The 20486-nt window shown below is 41.5% G+C and overlaps 2 protein-coding genes across 2 annotated transcripts in view; one reads left to right on the top strand and one right to left on the bottom strand.

Moving 5' to 3' along the window:
- The window catches only part of LOC128755271 (leucine-rich repeat and fibronectin type-III domain-containing protein 4), a 30625-nt gene extending 14533 nt beyond the window's left edge, over window positions 1-16092 (top strand). Inside the window, exons 3-8 of the mRNA XM_053858485.1 lie at window positions 1431-1988; window positions 2080-2242; window positions 2675-2845; window positions 3908-4069; window positions 4428-5168; window positions 13072-16092. Of these exons, the coding sequence (XP_053714460.1) occupies window positions 1457-1988; window positions 2080-2242; window positions 2675-2845; window positions 3908-4069; window positions 4428-5168; window positions 13072-14359 (3057 nt within the window). The 5' untranslated portion in view covers window positions 1431-1456 and the 3' untranslated portion in view covers window positions 14360-16092. The remainder of the gene's footprint in view (window positions 1-1430; window positions 1989-2079; window positions 2243-2674; window positions 2846-3907; window positions 4070-4427; window positions 5169-13071) is intronic.
- The window catches only part of LOC128755270 (pyruvate carboxylase, mitochondrial-like), a 174878-nt gene that overhangs the window by 55990 nt on the left and 98402 nt on the right, over window positions 1-20486 (bottom strand). The gene's annotated exons all lie outside the window — the stretch shown is intronic.

Genomic DNA, 20486 nt, shown 5'->3' on the forward strand with positions numbered 1-20486 from the left:
TTCTACCTTTCTCTGACTGTGAATCCAGGCCTCAGATGTGGAGGAGCTGATACTCATCTCGGCCGCTTCCAATTCAGATGTGAGCCCTCTTGCTTTGCAGCACTTGCAGAAAGCAGATTAAAGTACATATATTTAAGTAATGATGATACTACAGTGGTTCCTTTTTAATCCCTCCTCATTGATCTATCCATCACCGGGCAGCTATGGTGCCGACTTCCTGAGCCTCTTTGCCTCCAATGTTCCGAGTGTGTAAGATAAAACATTCCTCCCATCAGCGCTTGAACATTCTATGCTGACTTAAGGGTTCAGGCATAGGGCACTTTCAGTTTGGAAGGAACCCAGAGGAAACATTTATCCAGAGAGCGAAACTCGACAGGAACTCCTTGATACAGGCGCATCGAATTCTGAGCAAAGATGATTAACGCTTCGAGTTTCACGCAAAATAAGCAAAGAGCGAAAAGCTAATGGAAAGTATTGAGCCTTAATGTTGGCATGATGTACGAGCATTTTACTCAAAGTGGACCGTCTCTTAAGTGAACCACAAGAAGAGTCTAACTCATCCTGTCTTTTCATTTCATCACTATTTATCAATTTTGCCGTTTCTATGACAACAATTTGTATTTGGCAGTCGCTGGCAGATTTTCAGCATTACTCCGTTGTCTCCCGAGAACCCAAATCGCAGTTACTTGGTGTTTGATTGCTGTCAGCCTGCGGAATCACGGCTGGTGACCCAGTTCGAGCCCCGGACCACCGTCTTAAGACATAACACATGTCTAATCCGCTCTAACAGGTTTCTAGGTAACTGTCACCATGGAGACTGCTTGTCTTTAGGCATTTTTGGATGATGTTTCAAGGCAGAAGGAGGTTGGAGAGGGTCGACGGTCTGTGTGTATGCCTGTTTGCCAAAAGATCCCGTATTCAACTGTTTGGATTTTAAATCCACGACATCAAAGGGTGGTCTGAACAGAAGGCAGTGACAACAAAAAACAAAGCATACAAAGCTGATTGTTTAACTTTACAGATGTGTTCCGGTTAAACTAGAAAAATTCTTCTCTATCTTGTTTCGATTGTAAGTGTTCTTTTATTGTGACTGACAACATAAATATTGCTGAGATGCACTTCAGCACATTACATCTGGAAACAATTTGTTCCAAGTTCTGTTGTGTGGTGCACAGGAATCAAAAAATAGTGAAACAGTGACATTTCTGTGACAAACGTAGACTTGAGGACACATCAACAATCTTTTTTATTGAGGTCTCCATCTTACACAAATGCAAACTGTCTATGTACAGTATTGTGTTTTACATTTGTATAACTGTTTTGTTTGTGTAGAACTTTTATACTGTATGTACACAGTTAAATATGGGAGCATATGAAAAATGGTTTCAGGTTGTACTGATTTTTGTTTGTTTCTGCTTGTGTCTCTGCAGGTCTGTGGCTAGCCAGGCGATCTACCATGCCTGTCCCCCCACCCCTTCATCCCCGCAGACACAAACACAAGCCCCACACACACCTTTTCCCAAAACACCCAGCCTCCCCACCTCCCAGCCACTCTGTCGCTCTAACTTCACCTGTCTTCATCCCATCTTCGTCATCTCACCTTGTTCACTGTGCCTGTCCGAGACCTGTCCCCTTTCCGGCTTTACATTGGCTAACTCTGGTTACATGCTGCTTGCTTCCATCGCTTATTGGAGCAGGAGAGACGTGGGGCATGGTCTCAGCCTGCCCTTTCCACTGTGTGTGTCGGAATCTGTCAGAGTCACTCAGCACACTTTGTGCCGACAAAGGACTTTTGTTTGTGCCGCCACACGTGGACAGAAGAACGGTCGAGCTCCGGCTGGCTGACAACTTTATCACCGAAGTGGGAGGGAATGACTTTGTCAACATGACCGGATTGGTCGACCTAACGCTGTCACGCAACACCATCCACCTGATCAAACCGATGGCCTTCTCTGACCTGGAGAGCCTTCGATCACTACATCTGGATGGTGAGGACGAACATCAACTGAGCTTCATGACGTGTTCAATTGGTGACCCAGGAGAAAAAGCAAATTCATTTTGTAAATGTCTTGTTTCCAGGTAATCGGCTGACCACAGTGGGGCCACGAGATCTCTCTGGCTTGGTGAACCTGCAACATCTGATCATAAACAACAATCAGCTGATTAAAGTGTCGGTCCAGGCCTTCGATGACTTCTTGCTCACGTTAGAAGACCTGGACATGTCGTACAACAACCTACGGAGGTAATTATTAGTGTCCGACACCTCAAAGTATTAGCATCTATCAAGAGGAACGACCAAAATTACAACAATTACTCTGTATTCCCAAACCTTTTTTTCGATAACTGAAAACGATTTTGATGAAGGGAACTTCAACCATCATCTGTGGAATATAACTCACTGTATGATGTTTATCCAGGAAATTAAACAGCGCAGTGTTTGATTTTAGTCGGTAAAGAGTTCCTCTATGCCTCCAGGCTCATTTCAAAGTGTACGAGTTCAGCCCAACGTTATGAAGACACGTTTGTCAGAAGAAAGCGTACCAAAAGATGAAAGGCAAAATAAATGTTCTCGGGCTATAAAAGCCATTTTTCCGCTGCAGGGATTTACAACTCTCCATCTTCTAGTTTGACCTGAACGGGGGGCCCCTTCCCTAATCAAGACTGACTTTTGCAGAGTCCCATGGGAGTCCATACAGAACATGGCCAGTCTACACACTCTGAACTTGGACCACAATTTGATTGACCACATCGCTGAGGGGGTCTTTGGTGAACTGTACAAGCTGGCCCGACTGGACATGACATCGAACAGACTCAGGACTCTGCCTCCTGACCCACTATTTGCACGGTAGGGATGAAGTTTGCACCTGACGCTTCCGCAAAAATGTGTCTGCCAAATAGTTGCCACAAATGTATCCACACTGCTGTTAGCGATTTAAATTGTATTTTGACCTTCGGTAACTTTTGATGCTTGCAAATGCTACTTGAATTCTGAAGACTCCAAGTTATGTTACCCTGCATGAGCCTGATCATTCTGTAGACATCCATTGACTTCTTGTTGCCCCTCATGCTCATCTCCTCTACTAACATAATGAAACTCTTCTTTGGAGGCTGAGTGCTTTGGCCTCAAAGTGTTGCTTTCTACCAATTCTTAATTTACTCTACAACATGCACTTTTAAAAAAAATCCATCAGCTTTCACATCTAATAAGAGAAGTATGACATCGGAAAATGAAAGTACACATCAAAACAAGAGACGAAGAACTAGGAACACCTCAATTGTACATGGTTTGTTTCGCTGAAGTGCCAGCATGTGGTTCATCAATTCCACAAAACCTATTGCTACAACACAACAACGCTGAAAAATAGCCTGAGATGAGAGGGCAGCAGAAGAGAAATGTGCTCTATCAGGTTAAACACTGACAAAAATGGCACCAGTTATGTGCTATATTATCTTTTTAATTTAACTATAAGCTTGATGGAAACCCATTTGTCTTTAGACGAGCAACAACAGGTGCAGCACCATATTCAAATGTGTAATTACAGAAAGTGGATGTAGCTTCAATGTGTCAATAACCACGTACTCACTACCATTGTACTGAGCCCAAAAAAACCTGGAATTGCGCTGCGCCAATGGGGGAAGGAAAGTGTTCCAAGAACATAAAAATAAAATGGAAATAAAAACATGAATTTCAGCTTCAGAAGCCAGCAGCTACAAATTGCAGGGCCTTCACCTTTTTCTTTGTTGCCCTGGAGGGAAAAAGGTGTGAAATGAGGCTGAGCAGAGCAGAGATCTGAGAGTCATCAGTTCACTCCAGTATGTTTTGGACTGCGGGAGGTAACCAGGGTGCTGGGAAGAAACACCAATAAGTGGAAGATAATGAATGAATGGATGAATCTGTCTGTTTTAGGTCCCAGACTGGTGCCATAAGTCCGACACCGTACAATGCTGTCATCAGCCTCAACTTTGGGGGAAATCCTCTTCATTGCAACTGCGAGTTGTTATGGTTACGGCGACTGATTCGTGGAGATGACATGGAGACATGTGCCACGCCCAGTCACCTCGCAGGAAGGTCTGTACCGGAAGACAAGTCATTAATATACTTAAATACTCTCTCGCGTGGAAGGAATGACATGTTTCATTATTCACGGTTCCTCACCGTCTTCAGTACCGTCATAATTCTTCCATCGATTTAAAGGTGAGGGCGAATGAGCAAAAGGAAACTGTCCGTCAGTGATAATTACACTTTAATCTCTGCAGTTTCTAGCAAAAAACGCAGAAGTCATGCACTCAGATGCACTATTGAACCTGAACCTGAGGATGTTTGGGTCAATGGTCAGCATTCATATGCAAATCCACGCTGCGATAAAATAAGATTGCTTTCACTTTACTGTATGGAGTAATTCGCTTGATTCTCTCTTCATATTAAGGTACTTTTGGTCCATACCAGAGGAGGAGTTCACCTGTGAGCCGCCCCTCATTACCCGCCACACGCACAAGTTGTGGGTGTTGGAGGGCCAGAGAGCAACGCTGAAGTGTCGTGCAATTGGTGACCCAGAGCCAGTCGTCCACTGGGTTTCTCCAGATGACCGTATCATCGGCAACTCATCCAGGACCAGTTCCTTCAGCAACGGTACCTTGGATGTTCTAGTAACTGTTGCCCGGGACGATGGCGAATACACTTGTATCGCAATAAATGCAGCAGGCGAGGCCACTGCCAAAGTCGACCTGAAGATCATCCCGTTGCCTCATCGCGGTGGGACGACCGGGAATAACAACATCAACATCAAGGTCGGCAAGAACATAACTAGTGGGATTTTATGGAGTGATCCAGGCTCATCAGATATTAGCACTGGTAAAAATGGAGGGATGAACAACAATGGCGCAGGGCGAGGCGGAGGAGAAGGGGAGGAAGGGAGGAAGGCTGGTCGAGAGGAGGACGAAATTGTGATAGATGCCGCGTCGACAGTTGAGAGGACGGCTAAAGGAGGCAGCATGGAAGTCGAGGACATTGAAGAGGAAGAGGAAGAGCGTCGTTTGGTTGGAGTGCAAAGTGTGACCTCAACGTCAGCTCAGGTCCGGTGGGATATGGGCCGTTTGTCTGGAGCTTATGTTGTTTGGATGTATCAGATACAATACAACTGCACTGCCGACGAGACCCTCATCTACAGGTAGGTCCTGCTTTCTTCAGTACAAACTATACAAGGCAGTAACTGCACTACAGGATTTAAATATGATTGATGGAGGAGAGTGGAATGCAATTACAGGGAACAAGAGTTGTAGATGTGAAATAAAGTTTCGGGTATATTGAGAGAAAATATCGACTTATGCCAGTCACATTGGAGATTAGAATCAACTTCGTTGTCCAGGAACAGGCAAATGAAACGCAGCATCTAACTAGAAGTGCAGCGTTTGTATGCTGTTATAAATTATTATAATTTGCTATAACCGGAGATGTAGGATAAAAATGTGTATGCACATTGTACATTGTACAGGCCATAAATACATTTATTTAGATAAACTAATATTAAAGAACAAACGGTTTGTGATAGAGGGTGTACAATAACATTTGAATCATAAAATAAGTGTAATAATGGTTATTTTAATGAAAAAAATTAGCAGAAAACTCTGCCACATCAAAGCAAAATGTCAGTATGCATTCTAAAATTCAGAATAAAGCCACTTATGTGGGGCTTTTTCCACAAACGTACTAATATAATGATGAATATTCACAAAACATTTTTTTTAAGGTTTAGAACACAGTGACAGACGAGAATGCTGCAGCACCAGTCTGATTTTTTTTTTCTTTTTTTCAAACGTGCCTATTGCAGGAGAGTGAAATAGAGCATTATGCAAATGCTACATGAAACAAATGTATCAAGCGTCGCCTTATGGGACTGCTATCTCTTCAAGTCCTGCATATTTCTATTTGATGAGTTTCTTGACCCTCTTTAAAATAACCATGTACTTAAATCTCTATCATCTTTCCAGATGGGCATTAAGCCCTGCTACGCTATGATTTCTGTTACAACAGAGAGAGAAGTACAGCAGCATCAACAATCAATGAAAGGCTATTTCAGATGACAGCGTTCAGTTCTGCCTGAATAAACAACATGACAATAGCCCTGCATGACTGTAGGATAATTAAATGCAAGTTGTCAAACAATTAACTCTCTCCTTGGCATCTTCCTACTAATCACACTGATAGTATTTATCTAGTGCATCCCAGTGAGACGACTCACTTGCGACGTGATATGTAGCAGAGAGATGCACTCTGAAGACAGCCCTCTACGGGCAAAGCTTAATCGCAACAGCAAAGAGCTGACACACTAAAATATCAGTCAATATGCTGCGTTGGATTCCTTGAAAACATCATGCTCTTTTTCAGCCAATACTGGCATGCTGTAAGTGATGCACAATCTCATCACCCAACGTAAAACTTTACAGTCCACCCCCTCCAAAAAATTTTTTTTCAACTTCTATTCAAACGTTTGTGGCTCAGAAAACACTGATCTCCCTCTCTTGTTGGTGTTAAATATTGATGCGGACAGCAGGACAGTTAGTCTGAAGATGAATGTGGAGACAGTAGGAGCCAGTTAATAATTCATCTCCTTCACTGTAAACGACAGAGCCTGTGAATATGAAGCCCAGAAGGAAGGAGAGCAAAGACAAAGATATTTCAGAGAGAAGCTGCCAAAAGTGACAGCCTCGACCAGCTGTGTCAAGTGGCTCAAGTCAAGCTCAATGTCAAGGCGTTTGACCCTATAAGGTCCTCTCATGGCTCATGCCAATACAAGAAGATATTACTGAGATAACAATATATGCCCTGTTGCACTGCACTTTTCACTGGTTAATGTTGAAAAGCAAGAGCTAGTTAGGTAAAATTTATTATTGCAAATAATAATAATTTATCATGTATTGTAATTTATTTCCATATATAATGTAATAATTTATCCTTGGCTTAGAGTTGATATGATCAGATTGAAGAGGAACACTGTCAATCCTTCCTGCACTCACAGGCCTTTTTGAAAATCCATTAGCCTTGCCAACTACTGTCACCACGAGTGTACCATTGACTCATCCTTTAATCCAGCGTTCACTCTCTCTCCCTCTCTCCGCATGTATTTGTCTCTATACATCCTCGTCCACCTATTAGTTTCATTTTCATCCCTCTCTTTCTTTTATAAACACATTGCCTTCTTCTGATCCGGTGTTTTGTTATTTTTCCCCAAAAAATCTCTGCAGCTCGGATGTTTTCCATTCTTCTTCTGGTACATTGTCATTTCCATCTTTTCAGTGCACAGCTGACATCACTATCATCGACCCGCAGCATCATTCTGCTGCCTCTCTTTTGGCAATGTCCAACAGAACAATGGTGTTTAACATTCAGGGACACATTTTCTGTACGTCCCTCCCTCCCTCCTCCATCCACCTGCACTTCGACCAGGACTCCATGCATTTTTAAACATATTTACATTTGCATCAAACATTCAGACGCTGCCTGTGAGTTAAGTGAGGAAAGGAAAGTGTGGCAGTAAGTTGTGCACATGTGCACAAGCACTCAGTTTTTCCATACGCTGGAAGAAAAGATACTAATTATTATCTTCATTGTGTCTTCTTTCATGCTCGGTGATTCATGATTGCAATGTTAATGATGTTTTCTTCATGTCTGGCCTTGTTCCACTTGTTTGTTCCACTTCTTTATTCTGCCCTCATTCTTGCCCACTGTCATCCACTACCTCCTCAAGTCTTAAAATGAGCATATTCATCTATTATATTCTAAAATCAGCTTCAAAGTGAGTGAAATATAATTTCAAATCTAGCTTTGCGATAACAAGATGAACCTTCTAACATTCTAAACGTATCAATCCTCAAAGAATTCATACATACAATGAAAACACGTCATATTCCAGTAATGTGATGGGCAGAGTGTTTAGTTTTTCTTTTCATGTGAAGCAAGGCATGGCTACAACAGTTAATAACAGCACATCACATTTGGTTTGATTGATTGAAACTTCTTTCCTCCCTGGTATTATCAAGATAATGACGAAGATAAATAAGGTAAATGTGGCTCTCTATTGATGATCATACAATGAATTTGGTTAGATTGAAAATTTAATGAATTCATGGCATGAACAATAAATATACCACATTCAGTCTAAGAGAGCTACAAATTGCGTAGGAAAGCCAGCAATAAATACAGTAATGTAAAATATAGAAAGTCTAAAAACGGCAACTCTTGAGTCAGCTTTAGGAAAAAAAAAAAAAAAAAAAAGTCAACATTCTCTGATGTCCTCGAGCTTGAGCAAGGATTCTGAACAAGCGTGGGCCAAACACAGAAAATGGTGCTGGCTGCAAGCTTTTATCACTTTGTATATAAAAAAAAAAACCCCAAAAGGCAGAGATGGTTAGACACAGTGTCAGAGGTTAACAGCAAATTGGATAAATACGTCGGGCCATTTACAGATTAATATACCGATAAAAGAAGAGTGTTGAGACGTTTTAAACAGTTCATGGGATGTTTCATGAAAAATCCAGGCTCAAGTCATTCTGATATTGCTATTTTGAGCCTAAAGAACTACCTCGAAGCATTCGCCTCTCTTCATTAACAAGTAACCATCTTAGCGGCTCAGCAAAAACAAAGAACAACGACACTGACTGAGATGTTGAACTAACACATATTGCGTTTATGAGCTGTGGTTCCAAAAATGTTCATTGTTGTTTGTGCCCATATCTGTAAGAGTGCATGACATAAGTAGATATAGTCATGAAAAGTCATAATTATTCAAAATGTCACCACAAACAAAAGTCTTGTGCTTACTCAGCTGTTTTTTTGGTGGTTTGTTTTTACATCCTCACGTTTGCATTTATGCTGAGCCACTATCCTGGGCATCTAAGTCGAGCTACAAATGCTTTTCTGAATCATACGTTAGTAGTCACAGTGCGCGCACCTCAAAATCCTTTTCATCTCTCTCTTTAGTGAATCTGCCCCCACCCTCCACCGTCCCACCTTCCCACCACCTCTTCATCTTCCTCTTGCTCACAACAACAGAAGGTGAAGTGGTAATGATTTTTCCCTCAAGGCATCTTGGCCCATGTGCCCTTTTTCAATCTTCCAACTCATCCAAAATCTTCATACCAAATGGATCGAATAACATTGCCTTAACAAATTAGCTTGAACTCAGACTTTGGCATTCAATTTATTGATGCCCTCAGCTCTGGGAAAATATAAAAATAAAAAAAGGGCATGCTGTAAGACATCCATCTGACTATTGCTATTTAACTGCTTGTCTCCATGATTTCATACACGATCAGGGAAGGCAGGAAGAGAGTTGAGTGTGAAAGCAAGTCCAGCCTGCTCCACAAGGTCTGGTTCCAGTATCACTCATTCGTTGAAAATAATGAAATGCATCCGTCATCATTTGTTGTTTTCACAGTCATTGATTCCAACACTCGCAAATTAAAGGGCAAAATGAACCACAGTCAAACAGCGTTCCAGAGCATTCACTCATTTAGAAACATTTTAGTGCATCTTCAGTGCAGACATTCTTGACTTCTCGACTAAATTTATACAACATTTTCCCGGGAACACAAATTAAAGCAGGTGGTCTTCCTTATGAAACAGCAATTTCTGAAGTACTGATGATGAACCTGTTGAAGGTCAGCACAATAATGAGCAAAGATTCATGATTATTTGGTATCATTACAATTAAGAAGCAATATCAGAGCAGCAGGGTAAATTTGAAGTCGTACGATGTTCATCATCAGGTTCTCTGCATGCTTCGCTCACCTCCCCTTCAACCCTGGGTTTGGTTCCATCAATATTTCCACAACTCTGCACGACTCCTTCCCGCACCACGGACTCCTCCTGGCTTCTGTCTTTTTCATTCCCATTAAACTGGCACTTTGATGCCCAGCAGGAGGGCTTCCGCAGCCATAAATGATTGAAAATAAAAATAAAAAATCCTGACGTTGACCGTGCAACCTCTAAAGACATGCATGCTTCCAAATTTCCCATTGTTAATTTAGTTCCAGAAGGCAGAAACAGATAAAAACCATAATAAGAGATGAGACTCCAAAGTACAAAGTCAAAGACGGTTGATATCCGCAACTACACATATGACTTGGGAAGTATTTTCAACCTTTAACAGCTGGAAATCCCCATTTTTAAACCAAGCGATGGGATCTGCCAGCGAAGGTACCGACAGAAATGAATCCTCACATCTACATTTGTGGTAACAGCTAGGTGGATATCCTTTGATAGATTTGATTTTAGGTAAGGCACATCCTTCCTGAAATGCAGTACAAGCCAAAAGTTTGGACACCCCTTCTGATTCTGCGTTTTTTTCTTCATTTTTACTACTTTCTGCAGTGTAGATACATACCGAAGACATCAAATTCGTAAAGCAGGATACATATAGAAATATGTAGCAAAGAAAAAATGTTGAATAAGCTTCAAGATGTAGTCACCTGTTGGAAGACCTTATCAGGTGACCACATCATGAAGCTCATTGTAAGAATGCCAAGAGTGAGTAAAGCATTCATCAAAGCGAAGGGTGGCTGTTTTTTGAAGAATCTAAAATATAAAACGTGTTTTGAGTAATTACTCACTTCTTTGTTTACTACATAATTCCATATGTGTTCATTCATAGTTTTGATGCCTCCACCGAGGATCTACAATGTAAATAGTTGTGGAAATTAAGAAAATTCATTGAAAGAGAGGTGGTCTGTACTGTATATGCAAGAGTTTTAAAAACTACAAGGGTATCAAGACAATTTACAATTGGCAGAAATTATAGCATGACGATTTCTTAAAAAGAAAATGCGATGAATTCTTCTACGTACTGTGGCATCACGGCAGGTGAAGCTGGAAGCATTATCAGCATATCAGGGCATACGGGACACATGAATGTTCTGTCCTCATGGATTTAGAGGAATAAAAGCGATGAAACGACAGCATCTCCAAACCACCTATTTAGTGTTCCCGGTCTGAAGATTGAAAAGTACTAGAGCAGAGACAGTCATCTTGAGCTCTGAGTCTGTAATGCGGGGAGCAGCCCATGTAGTTGACTCCAACAGGCAATTGGTGCTCAAATTGCAGAAAAGGGTTCATACTCATCCTGATAGAATCGTGTCAGAACACAGTGAATTGCTGTGAATCCGGCTGATTCTTGCACGTAGAACAATTGCTAACATGTTGAGTAACCCTCCACCCTCTCAAGACGAGTTTCAGCTGTTGTGTCTACTGTGTGGTTTCACGCTGATTTAGGTTAGCATGCATTAACCTGCAGCCATCTCAGGGCTACTCTTTGACTCCTAGAGAATCCTGCACTGCATTGACCAAAGAACAAAAGGAATTCGGAGATCAAAGTCCCCATGCTTGTGAGAATCAGAAGAAACAAATTAACAATTATGTGGGGACTGGGATTTATTAAGGACGTGTATGTTATACCTTACAGAGGAGGCAAAACATGATAAATTCCTTGGTTGAAGGCTTCATGAACCAGGTAATAAACCCCCAAACTCACTTAGATAGCCTTAAAAAATGACATTGTTGCAGACTCTGACATCAACAAGGTGTGGACACATTTAGTTACATTTGGTTCACCGGACCAATGAAGACATGCAAAACTTTGAGACAACAAGTGAGTTTCAGGTTTGCAATGTCAAGAGTAGGACGGCACTTGTGCTCCTACACACACCACCACAACAATATTCAATCTAGTGCTGATAATTACAGTGAGCACAGACACTTGTGTTACGCCTTCATTCTCATCATCTTCATTGTTCTCCCTTGTTCTGCTCCAACACTTCAAATCAATTCAAATCTGAACGCATTACAATCATACACGCACACTGCACACGCATTCAAATTAACTACTCGTCTCTTTTGAATTTTGAATGTTAAAAACCTAAAATGGCCTTCTTTAAAAATGCCCTCTTCAACCCCTTTTCATGTTTCCTGGGTACTCTCCTCCTCAATAGCCTTGTGTCTCTTCCCTGCTGCAGTATTCGCTCTGCACTCTCTTTCTTTCTTCTCCTCTTGCCATTTAGTCAACAGGCAAGAGATGAACTGTCCGCAGTAAAAAGCTTTTGGGGCTGAGGAGCCCAGCAGGCGTCCACTGAATTCATAAACTGACAGATGTCAACTGCAAATGAGGGGATATTTCCATAAATTGCAGTAATTAGCATCTATACAGACAAAATCCTGGAGAATAGTGAGGATTACTGAGAATACACAAATTATTTGTGATGATTTCAAACACAAAATGGCAATTCATCCTTAAGCATCTGAAATGAATCTCCCACTTGTGCCACTTAAAAGGGATTTAGGAGATTTAAAAGGGCGAGGCAAGTCATGGCAATACAGGAACAGAATATCAGATCATTTCAAGGCAACAGATTAAACTAATTGAAATGAGAATTTGAAATGGAGTGGAAGCTTTTTAGGCTATTAATGGCTGTGTTGTTCCTGGTTTTCCAGACAAGCTTACTTAAACAGTGTGCAAACACATGAATATTAAATGATGTGGAAACTGAAAATGTTGAAAATGTTCAGTTGATTTTAGAATAGAACAGAATAAAAGGATAGAACAACAGTGCCTTTTATGTTCTAAATCTAACTTGTAAGTTAGTTTGTACTTACTGGAGGCATGGGCGATACTAATATTGATCATAATAACATCATTATTAAGAATAATATCATTATCACAAACAATCCAAACATTCCTTCCCGGATTGTTACCTTTCGGACTGCAGCTGAGCCGTAATAAGACCAGCTTCTTCTTAAAAACCAGCGAAAATTTGACTTTGTAAAGCATGAATAGAAGCATAGAATCAAATCACTGCAATAAATTAAACTGTCATGAGACAAAATGTGGATTCAGCAACATTTCAAGGTGTCTTCATTGATTTACACGCGTGTTAGAGGACCTCCGTAACTCTCCTGCATTCTCATTACGTGACTAAATGTGGATAAGACGTGTCTGCAACCCGTATAGAATTTTCAACACTTTTGCACATAGGTTTTGGGCTTTGCAAGCATAATAATAGTCTGTATTCTCATGTCCACAGGATTCTTCCATCCACCAGTGACAGCTTCCTGTTAAAGAACCTGGTGTCTGGGGCAGACTATAACTTGTGTGTTCTCGCCATCTTCGACGATTCCATCACCTCATTGGCCGCAACTAAAGTGTTGGGCTGCACCACTTTTTCCACGAAGGATGTGTACCCAGCATGCCGATCTCTGCAAGCCCACTTCCTGGGTGGGACTTTGACAATTTTAGTGGGCGGAGTGGTGGTGGTGACACTGCTCGTCTTCACAGTGGCATTAATGGTTCGCCATCGTGTTTGCAGTCCAGGCGACCATCTGATATGCCACAATGGCAACACAGAGGCAGGGGGAGGATCCTGCTGCCAAGGAGGCGGAATAGGAGGAGGTGACAAAGGTGGGAACAGCAGTGGGTGCTATCAATCAAATGGCTCAGGAGACATGATGATGGTGGTCTTGCCGAACGGTGTGCCTTCCAAGAGAGGAGGAGAGAAAGGGGAAAAGGAAAATGTCGATTCTGGCTCATCATTGCCCCCTAAACTCCCTCCAAAACCAAGAGCCAAACCTAAAGTGAACCTGGAGCAGTTCTTGTCTGCAGGGGGTGTGGTTTCAACCACAACAACCGGTGGAGGAGGGGAAATGGCTCTTGTGGTGCGGCAGAGGAAGGTGGACAAGGTTCCACTGTATACACCTGACTGTGACAGAACTCCGCTCTACTACACCCCCTCTCCTTCATCCACACTCCCACGTCAGTCCCGGAGTCCTAAGCCTCATCTGGAGAGACGGTTAGCCAATCGGGCAAGTTTCTCTCTGGCACCACCTTTGAGAGATGCAGAGCTGCTCGAATGGAGGATTAACCCTCGTAGTCGTGACAAATGGAAGTCCTCAGAGGCCTATCAAAGCCCAGAGTCCCCCTTAAACTCTTTGCACGGAACTGTAAGCAAACGTAGACACTCCCTGGATATGGGCACCTCTGTGGCCTTAGCAACAGATGCAGCAGCCACAGTTGCGAAGCGATACGGTGCCATGAATTATGCCAAGCGGCTAAGCGTGATCTGGACAAGGCGTAGTCAGTCACTGCATGGAATGTTGGTGCAGTGCACATCGACCACCAGTACAACGTCCAGTGAGGAAGGCGAGGGTGGTGGAGGATATGGATTTCACCGTGGATTCATTCATGCATATAACACCACAAACTCTAACTCCAACACTGGGATTCTGGCTGGAATGGAGAGCTTTGCAAAGGACAACGCACGGGAGAAAGGTAAAGATGGGAGAAGTGCGGAAGAGCTGGAGGAAAGCGTAGTTTAGGAGATTGAAAATGGAAACGTAAGGACTAGTTTGGATGCATACAGACTCTTTGTTTGAAGGAAAATTAATTCCAATATGTGTGGCAAAAAAACACCAGGACATCAGGGGAAAAAGTCAAGAGTTAAAATTAAGTAGACCCTGAAAGCCTCCAGATTGTAAACAAGAGCGAGCAGATATTTATAGAGCGCGGAGGAGATGAGATGAAGCTGTGTAATCCGATGTCGATGGAGAACAAAGGCTCAACAGCAGAGTTATGGAAGGTGTGAGCTCAGCCAGGATCTCTGAAAATCCAGAGCACTAATCGAACAAACACTTCAACTCTCCAGAGTCTCCGCCCCCCACACACTCTAAGCTTAAAATATACAACCTGGAGGAAAAAACAAAAACAAACATGAATCCTGATTGCAAAGAGCACAGAGTTTAAATATTACAGAAGCACAGTGAATGTGACTGGTGTGTCCCAGGGACATGACTTTGGATTATAGGAACATAAGTACACAAGCTGGACTACCAAGATCGATGGGAACCGAGCAAGCAGACGTTATTAAAGGAAAGACTGAGAATTGCACACAGTTGATGTGGATTACAGGCCAAAAGCGATGGTGGCTTTCAACCTGTGAGACAAATGTGCGGCTGTATGTTGTGTGAGCTCCATTTGTGAGCACTGTGTGGGACTGTATGTCAGTTTACCAGCGTGTATGTCTCATCTGTATCTGTGTGTGCGCTCAGGTGTGTGTTAATGAATGCAGCAACCATCAGAGGTCATGGGTGAGTTTGTGTGAGAGTGCACTTATGTATGCATCATCGGAGTGCAATGTTGAACAACTTCTGCCCCAAAGTGGGGAAAGTCTTGAATGGGATCCAAACTTTTTTGGATTCAGTTCAATCCCTTACTGCGAATGTTATTCAGAATGGAACTGGACGAGAACCAGAGGAGTGTTGATTAAAGACTTAAGGGATGAGAGCATACCCTCAACAGAAAATACACCAACAAAAGGTATGTTCGGTATATATATAGATATATCTCTATAAATAAATATAGAATAATAATTGTCGCACCATGTATTTGTTTTTCAACATTTCTTATGGAATGACTAAACTATCATAAATTGTGCTTTTTTGCGGGGAGGGGTTCAGATATCCATAGATTTACAGGGATGGTCACAGAGACTAACAATTGCCTCTTAAACCAGTAATGTGAACTTTCAATATCACTCTTGCTTTGTGGATTTCATTCATTTTGCCAAAGTCGATAATCGTTCTGTGTATTGATGTAAATAAAGATTACATGTACGAAAACAAAAGATGTGTCAAGCTTGTTGCTTCAGAATTTTGTTTGGGCACATGAAGGTTTCTTCGTAGCAGTGACACAACATACTCCGATAATAAGTGACGATACATCACCTGACTAAGTCTGGAATGGTACTGTACTTGACAAGTGATGTGCCACTAAATGGTATGAGGATATAAACCACTTCACAAGAAAGAAAAAAAATGCTGTTTTTATTAACTTTATTTACGCTAACAACTGTGGATCAAACGTAAATATGATTAAGCAATTTTTAAATGTAAAATTTCATGTATTTTTTATAATTGCAATGAGAGAAAAACAGACACTGTAAAATAGAGAACAGGGAAATGGACACCTTCAAAATAACGAACGAGTAGTAGTTATTATTCAAATTAGGGGTGTGGCAAAATATTGCGGTATTTCATCTGACCCGACTCATGGGCACCAGGCATTGATAATGAAACAAACATTGAGCCTTTCTAAAAGCATTCTCTCACAAAAAGCTAATGATGCGACATGATGGCACTGCTTGAAACTTGCACTTGCACTTGCATGAAAAAGACTTAATAAAGCGGCAGCATCCTGTTTAGAAAGGGGTCAAAAAAATAAACACTCGGATGATTATCGATCAGATGCTAATTTGGTCCACTGGTCTTTGTCTGCGATGTATACACACACCTGGTGCTAGCCAGGTTAATGGAGCTGAGCATTGATCTCACACAAAGATCGCTGTGTATTGAGTCCAATAATATGTACTGTAACCATATAACTGCTCTTTTCTGGACTCTAATGACAATTCAGGTGAACCAGGATGCCTCTCGTTCACATTTGCTTTTCTTGCCTGTGATTCATGTGAAAATGATTCACAATGTCTTGTATTTCCACTGCGGTGGATGTGGTTCAGTCAATAGATTCAGAATTTCCTAGGAGACAGATATCCTGATGTAGCATGGGTGAAATCAGGTCCGACTACATTTCTGGGGTGAAAATGAGCATTTCCAAAATAAAGTGCCGTTGAGGGGTCACGTCGCATTCAAGGGACTAATTCAAGAGTCTTTTGGTCATAGGCTTTTAAAAAAAAAACTGTACTGGTACATAAATTTACTAGTTGAAAACTTTAGACCAAAAAATCCATTTTGAGACGATTTTAAAAAAAGCATATAAGGGACGAAGTGACAATGACACAAACAGGAAGCTGTCACACTAATGGACCACCATCATTGTTACTCCTTCAATAGCATAGTGATTTAAAAGCCCTAATGCAAGACATTAAAGAGAAGCTGTGTTCCATATGAACGCTGCAAAAAAATCTTGGGTTCACAAAAAGCAGCAGAAGAGGAAAAAAACTACTTAGTGGTGGCTATCAAGGTAAATATAAAAAAAGGTTGTGGCTGTCCCTTTTTTTCTGCAGTTAGTGTAGAAGTGGCACAGCTGAAGATGCTCAGGCTTTCATTCAAGGTGGCTAAGAAGGACAAGATTAGAAACAGGTATATTACAGGGACAGACCATGTAGTGAAGTTAAAGAAGCCAGACTCGGGTGGTTTGGCCACATGGACAGGAGAAACAGTAGACATGTTGGACATAGAATGGTCAAAATGGAAAGGAAAAAGAAGGAGATAAAGACAACCATTGAAGTGTGTGGTTGTGATAAATGAGGACATGCAAGTTAAGCTGAAGGGGGTGTAGAAAAACAGAAAGAAAATGTTATATGCTGAAGGATAATTTTCTATTGACAGTAACCACTATCCACCATTTGGCTATTTTGTGCTTTAACTTCATGATACAAATCATTGGGAGTTAGCAGGATGAACAGCAGTGACAGTGTTTCAGTAGTGCTGATTATATACAGCAGCTTGTGCGTTTAAAGCACAACGATGCCCGATATAGAGAACCAAACAATGTGACTACACAGAAGAGCTATTTGATTAGCAGGATTTTCGTAGATGGATGAGCATCTGAACACATTAGCAGCCCAAACCTCTGCATCATTGCCAAAAGCAAAACTCTGCTCCAGTTTTTTAATTAACAAAAATGCTGAGTCACACTTCCACATGCACGAAGAGCTTTTCACATTGCACAATGCTCATCATTTACTAGACAGCAGACTCACATTTTCATAAGTTGGCAACAAAACCTTGTACTCCAACACATACACATCATTCATCGGGAAAATGTGCCGGTGCGCGCGTGCGTTTTTGACATTTACAGTGGCTGCACAGGTCAGCAGCATTTGCCTGAAGTGTGCGGACTAAATGCTGGATCATATGCAACCGACTGCAACACCTAATGTGACAGAACCCGCTGGACCTGATCAGAACTGCCAAGCTCGCAAGCTCAAGTCGTCTGTGCTGATCCTGGTGATATTTACACGCTTCACACACACCTTTCTCGAGACGCACAAAACATCGATTCCGAATCACAAATGTCAGACACTGATGCTTTCCTTGTTTGGACTGATGTCGTCATCACTACATCCATCAGGATTGCTTAGTTTCATGAAGAGATGAGACGTTTATTAATTCTGGTGTGATTACCAGACCTGAGGAGAGTGTGGTCTGGGTGCCACTTTCAGACTACAGTCAATTTGACCAGTACTTGCACAAGTATAACCAAAAAGCAATGGCTCAATTCTGCTTAAAGTCTTATTTCTAGGAAAACAATGTTGATCTGAGGCTTAGTGAAGCAGACAGGAACATGTATAACAACCTGATAGTGATCAAAGAGGATGTCAGGGAATATAAGCATAATCAAAGAAACATAACTCTCCTTGTTCGCGATGGCGCCGTCTCATATCAAGTGATGGATCATGTTCGTCGGCACGGGTTTTTTTTTTTTTTTTTTTTTTAATCCTGTGAATATCACTGAAGATTTGGGAATGAATTGGAATAAAGTAAAACTTTTATAGGAGGAACTAAAGGAATAATATCTGACTGCGACAGAAGAGAGAAATGTGTTTCACGACAACAATAGAAGATAGCATTTATAATTAAAGCTAGAAAAGTGACATTCGCAAGGACATTCAAGTGAAAACGGGATGAAGGAAAATGGAGAAAATGAGGTTGTTGTTCTTGGGGGACGTGAAGTCAACTATGGGAGGTATATAGAGCGAAACAACAGACTAGCAGAGAAGAAAGATTTGAGAGAAGAGTGGGTGAAGATAGAAGGAGGCAAGAACTCAAATAATAGAAAGAAATGATGCCTAAAGGTAGAGATGAAGGAAGCCTCTTCGCTTTTGTATTCAGCTCTCTCCTTTGTTCGGCAGAAGGAAGCGAGTCCACACTTGAGAGCAGCACAACAGCAACTCTGAGACATTCATCTACAGTAACAAGCACAGATCAGTTGTGTGCCCTGGGAAAAGCTCTTCGCTGTTTCAGACCTTATTCTATTTTATGTAATACATTTAATTTCAATAAAACATATTCGCATGGTTAAATCAACCAAATATATGTTATAGAGTGATATTCTCACAAAAGTCAACCCTCATCTGACTGTGTGGGTCCTGCTCAAGGCGAATATAAAGCTCACACATCTGCTGCCACTGTTCTGTACATATAACACCCAATGAAACAGGTATGGCACAACCTGTGATCAAATGATCACACGAAATCATGATGATCTTGTTTGAAAGTGAGGGAATCAAATGCACACTAACAGAACCATGCACTATAAATTCAGGACAGCAACAAGAGGAGCCATAAATAAACCTCATAGTTTTCCAAGCAACAGTCATGAATATGGTTAAACACGGTCATGTGCCGGGAACAAAGCAGTTTTAAGGCCCATCCCAGAGACCAATGGAGCTCAGATAATTCAAGAGCTAATGCTTCTTTAAACTGAATAACTGGAAGGACTAAGCTTGTGTGTTTCTTCTTCAGAACGTCTGATTTTCCCACATGATGCGTCATTAAAGGTGACAATAACAGTACATTCCCACCGAAGAAATCCCTATTCATTTGTTCCATTGCATGAGCTTCGCCACACAGCTCTTCACATGCACCCGGAACTACTGTGGACACAGTAGAGTTAAAAATTCAAAAGCATTCTACCGTATAATGTTGCGTTTGTGAAGAGATCTAATACAGTGTTACCTTTAAACGCAGATTATTGTGAAGTCATCCAGTGCTGCAGACAGCTGCAGGGCTTTAATCATCTGTTCTACAACCTTGTGAATCAGTTTCCCAGGAACACCTTACATTGCACAAACAATAAAAAAAGATTATAAATGATCCCAGAATACCAATGAGTAAGCCAATGTTCAGTGAAAAGAAAGGAAGTTGGAAGTTGGGGCAACAACGTTTAAGGACATGCTTTGGCACACTGTAAATGAATTGGAAGATTGTTAGAACAGAGAGTGGAGTAGAGTAGTAGAGTGACCAAGGCATGCATTAGAATTATTATGTGAAGCGAAGTGTTTGGCGTCACCATATGGCATATGCAAAGGTCAAGAAACTACCGGAGCGGAGGGTTTATTTGCATATTCAGTGAAGATAAATGATGTCTCCATGTGTTGTGGAACTCTCTCCAGAGGCTTCTCTTAGTGGAACAAAAACAGAAATGGACATCAACACCATTGCAGGGCCTTCTTAAGGTTCAACTCATCGAAGAGGGATCAGGTGTCAAAGGGAGGACATAGAACTGATTTCTTTTTCTAAACAAGGAAAGGAAAGTTAGGGGAGTCGAAGGCAAAATGGTCGCCTGCAGACCAGACCAATGAGCTTATATTCAAACACATCAAAAAATGACATCTAAAAAAGGACTACAATCTCAACCTCTTCTTTTACTGTGTGCTACATAAAGTATACGCTTATCTAAAGCTGACTGGAATAAACTCTGATA

The sequence above is a fragment of the Synchiropus splendidus genome, chromosome 3, assembly GCF_027744825.2.
Source record: "Synchiropus splendidus isolate RoL2022-P1 chromosome 3, RoL_Sspl_1.0, whole genome shotgun sequence".
Taxonomy (NCBI): Eukaryota; Metazoa; Chordata; class Actinopteri; order Syngnathiformes; family Callionymidae; genus Synchiropus; species Synchiropus splendidus.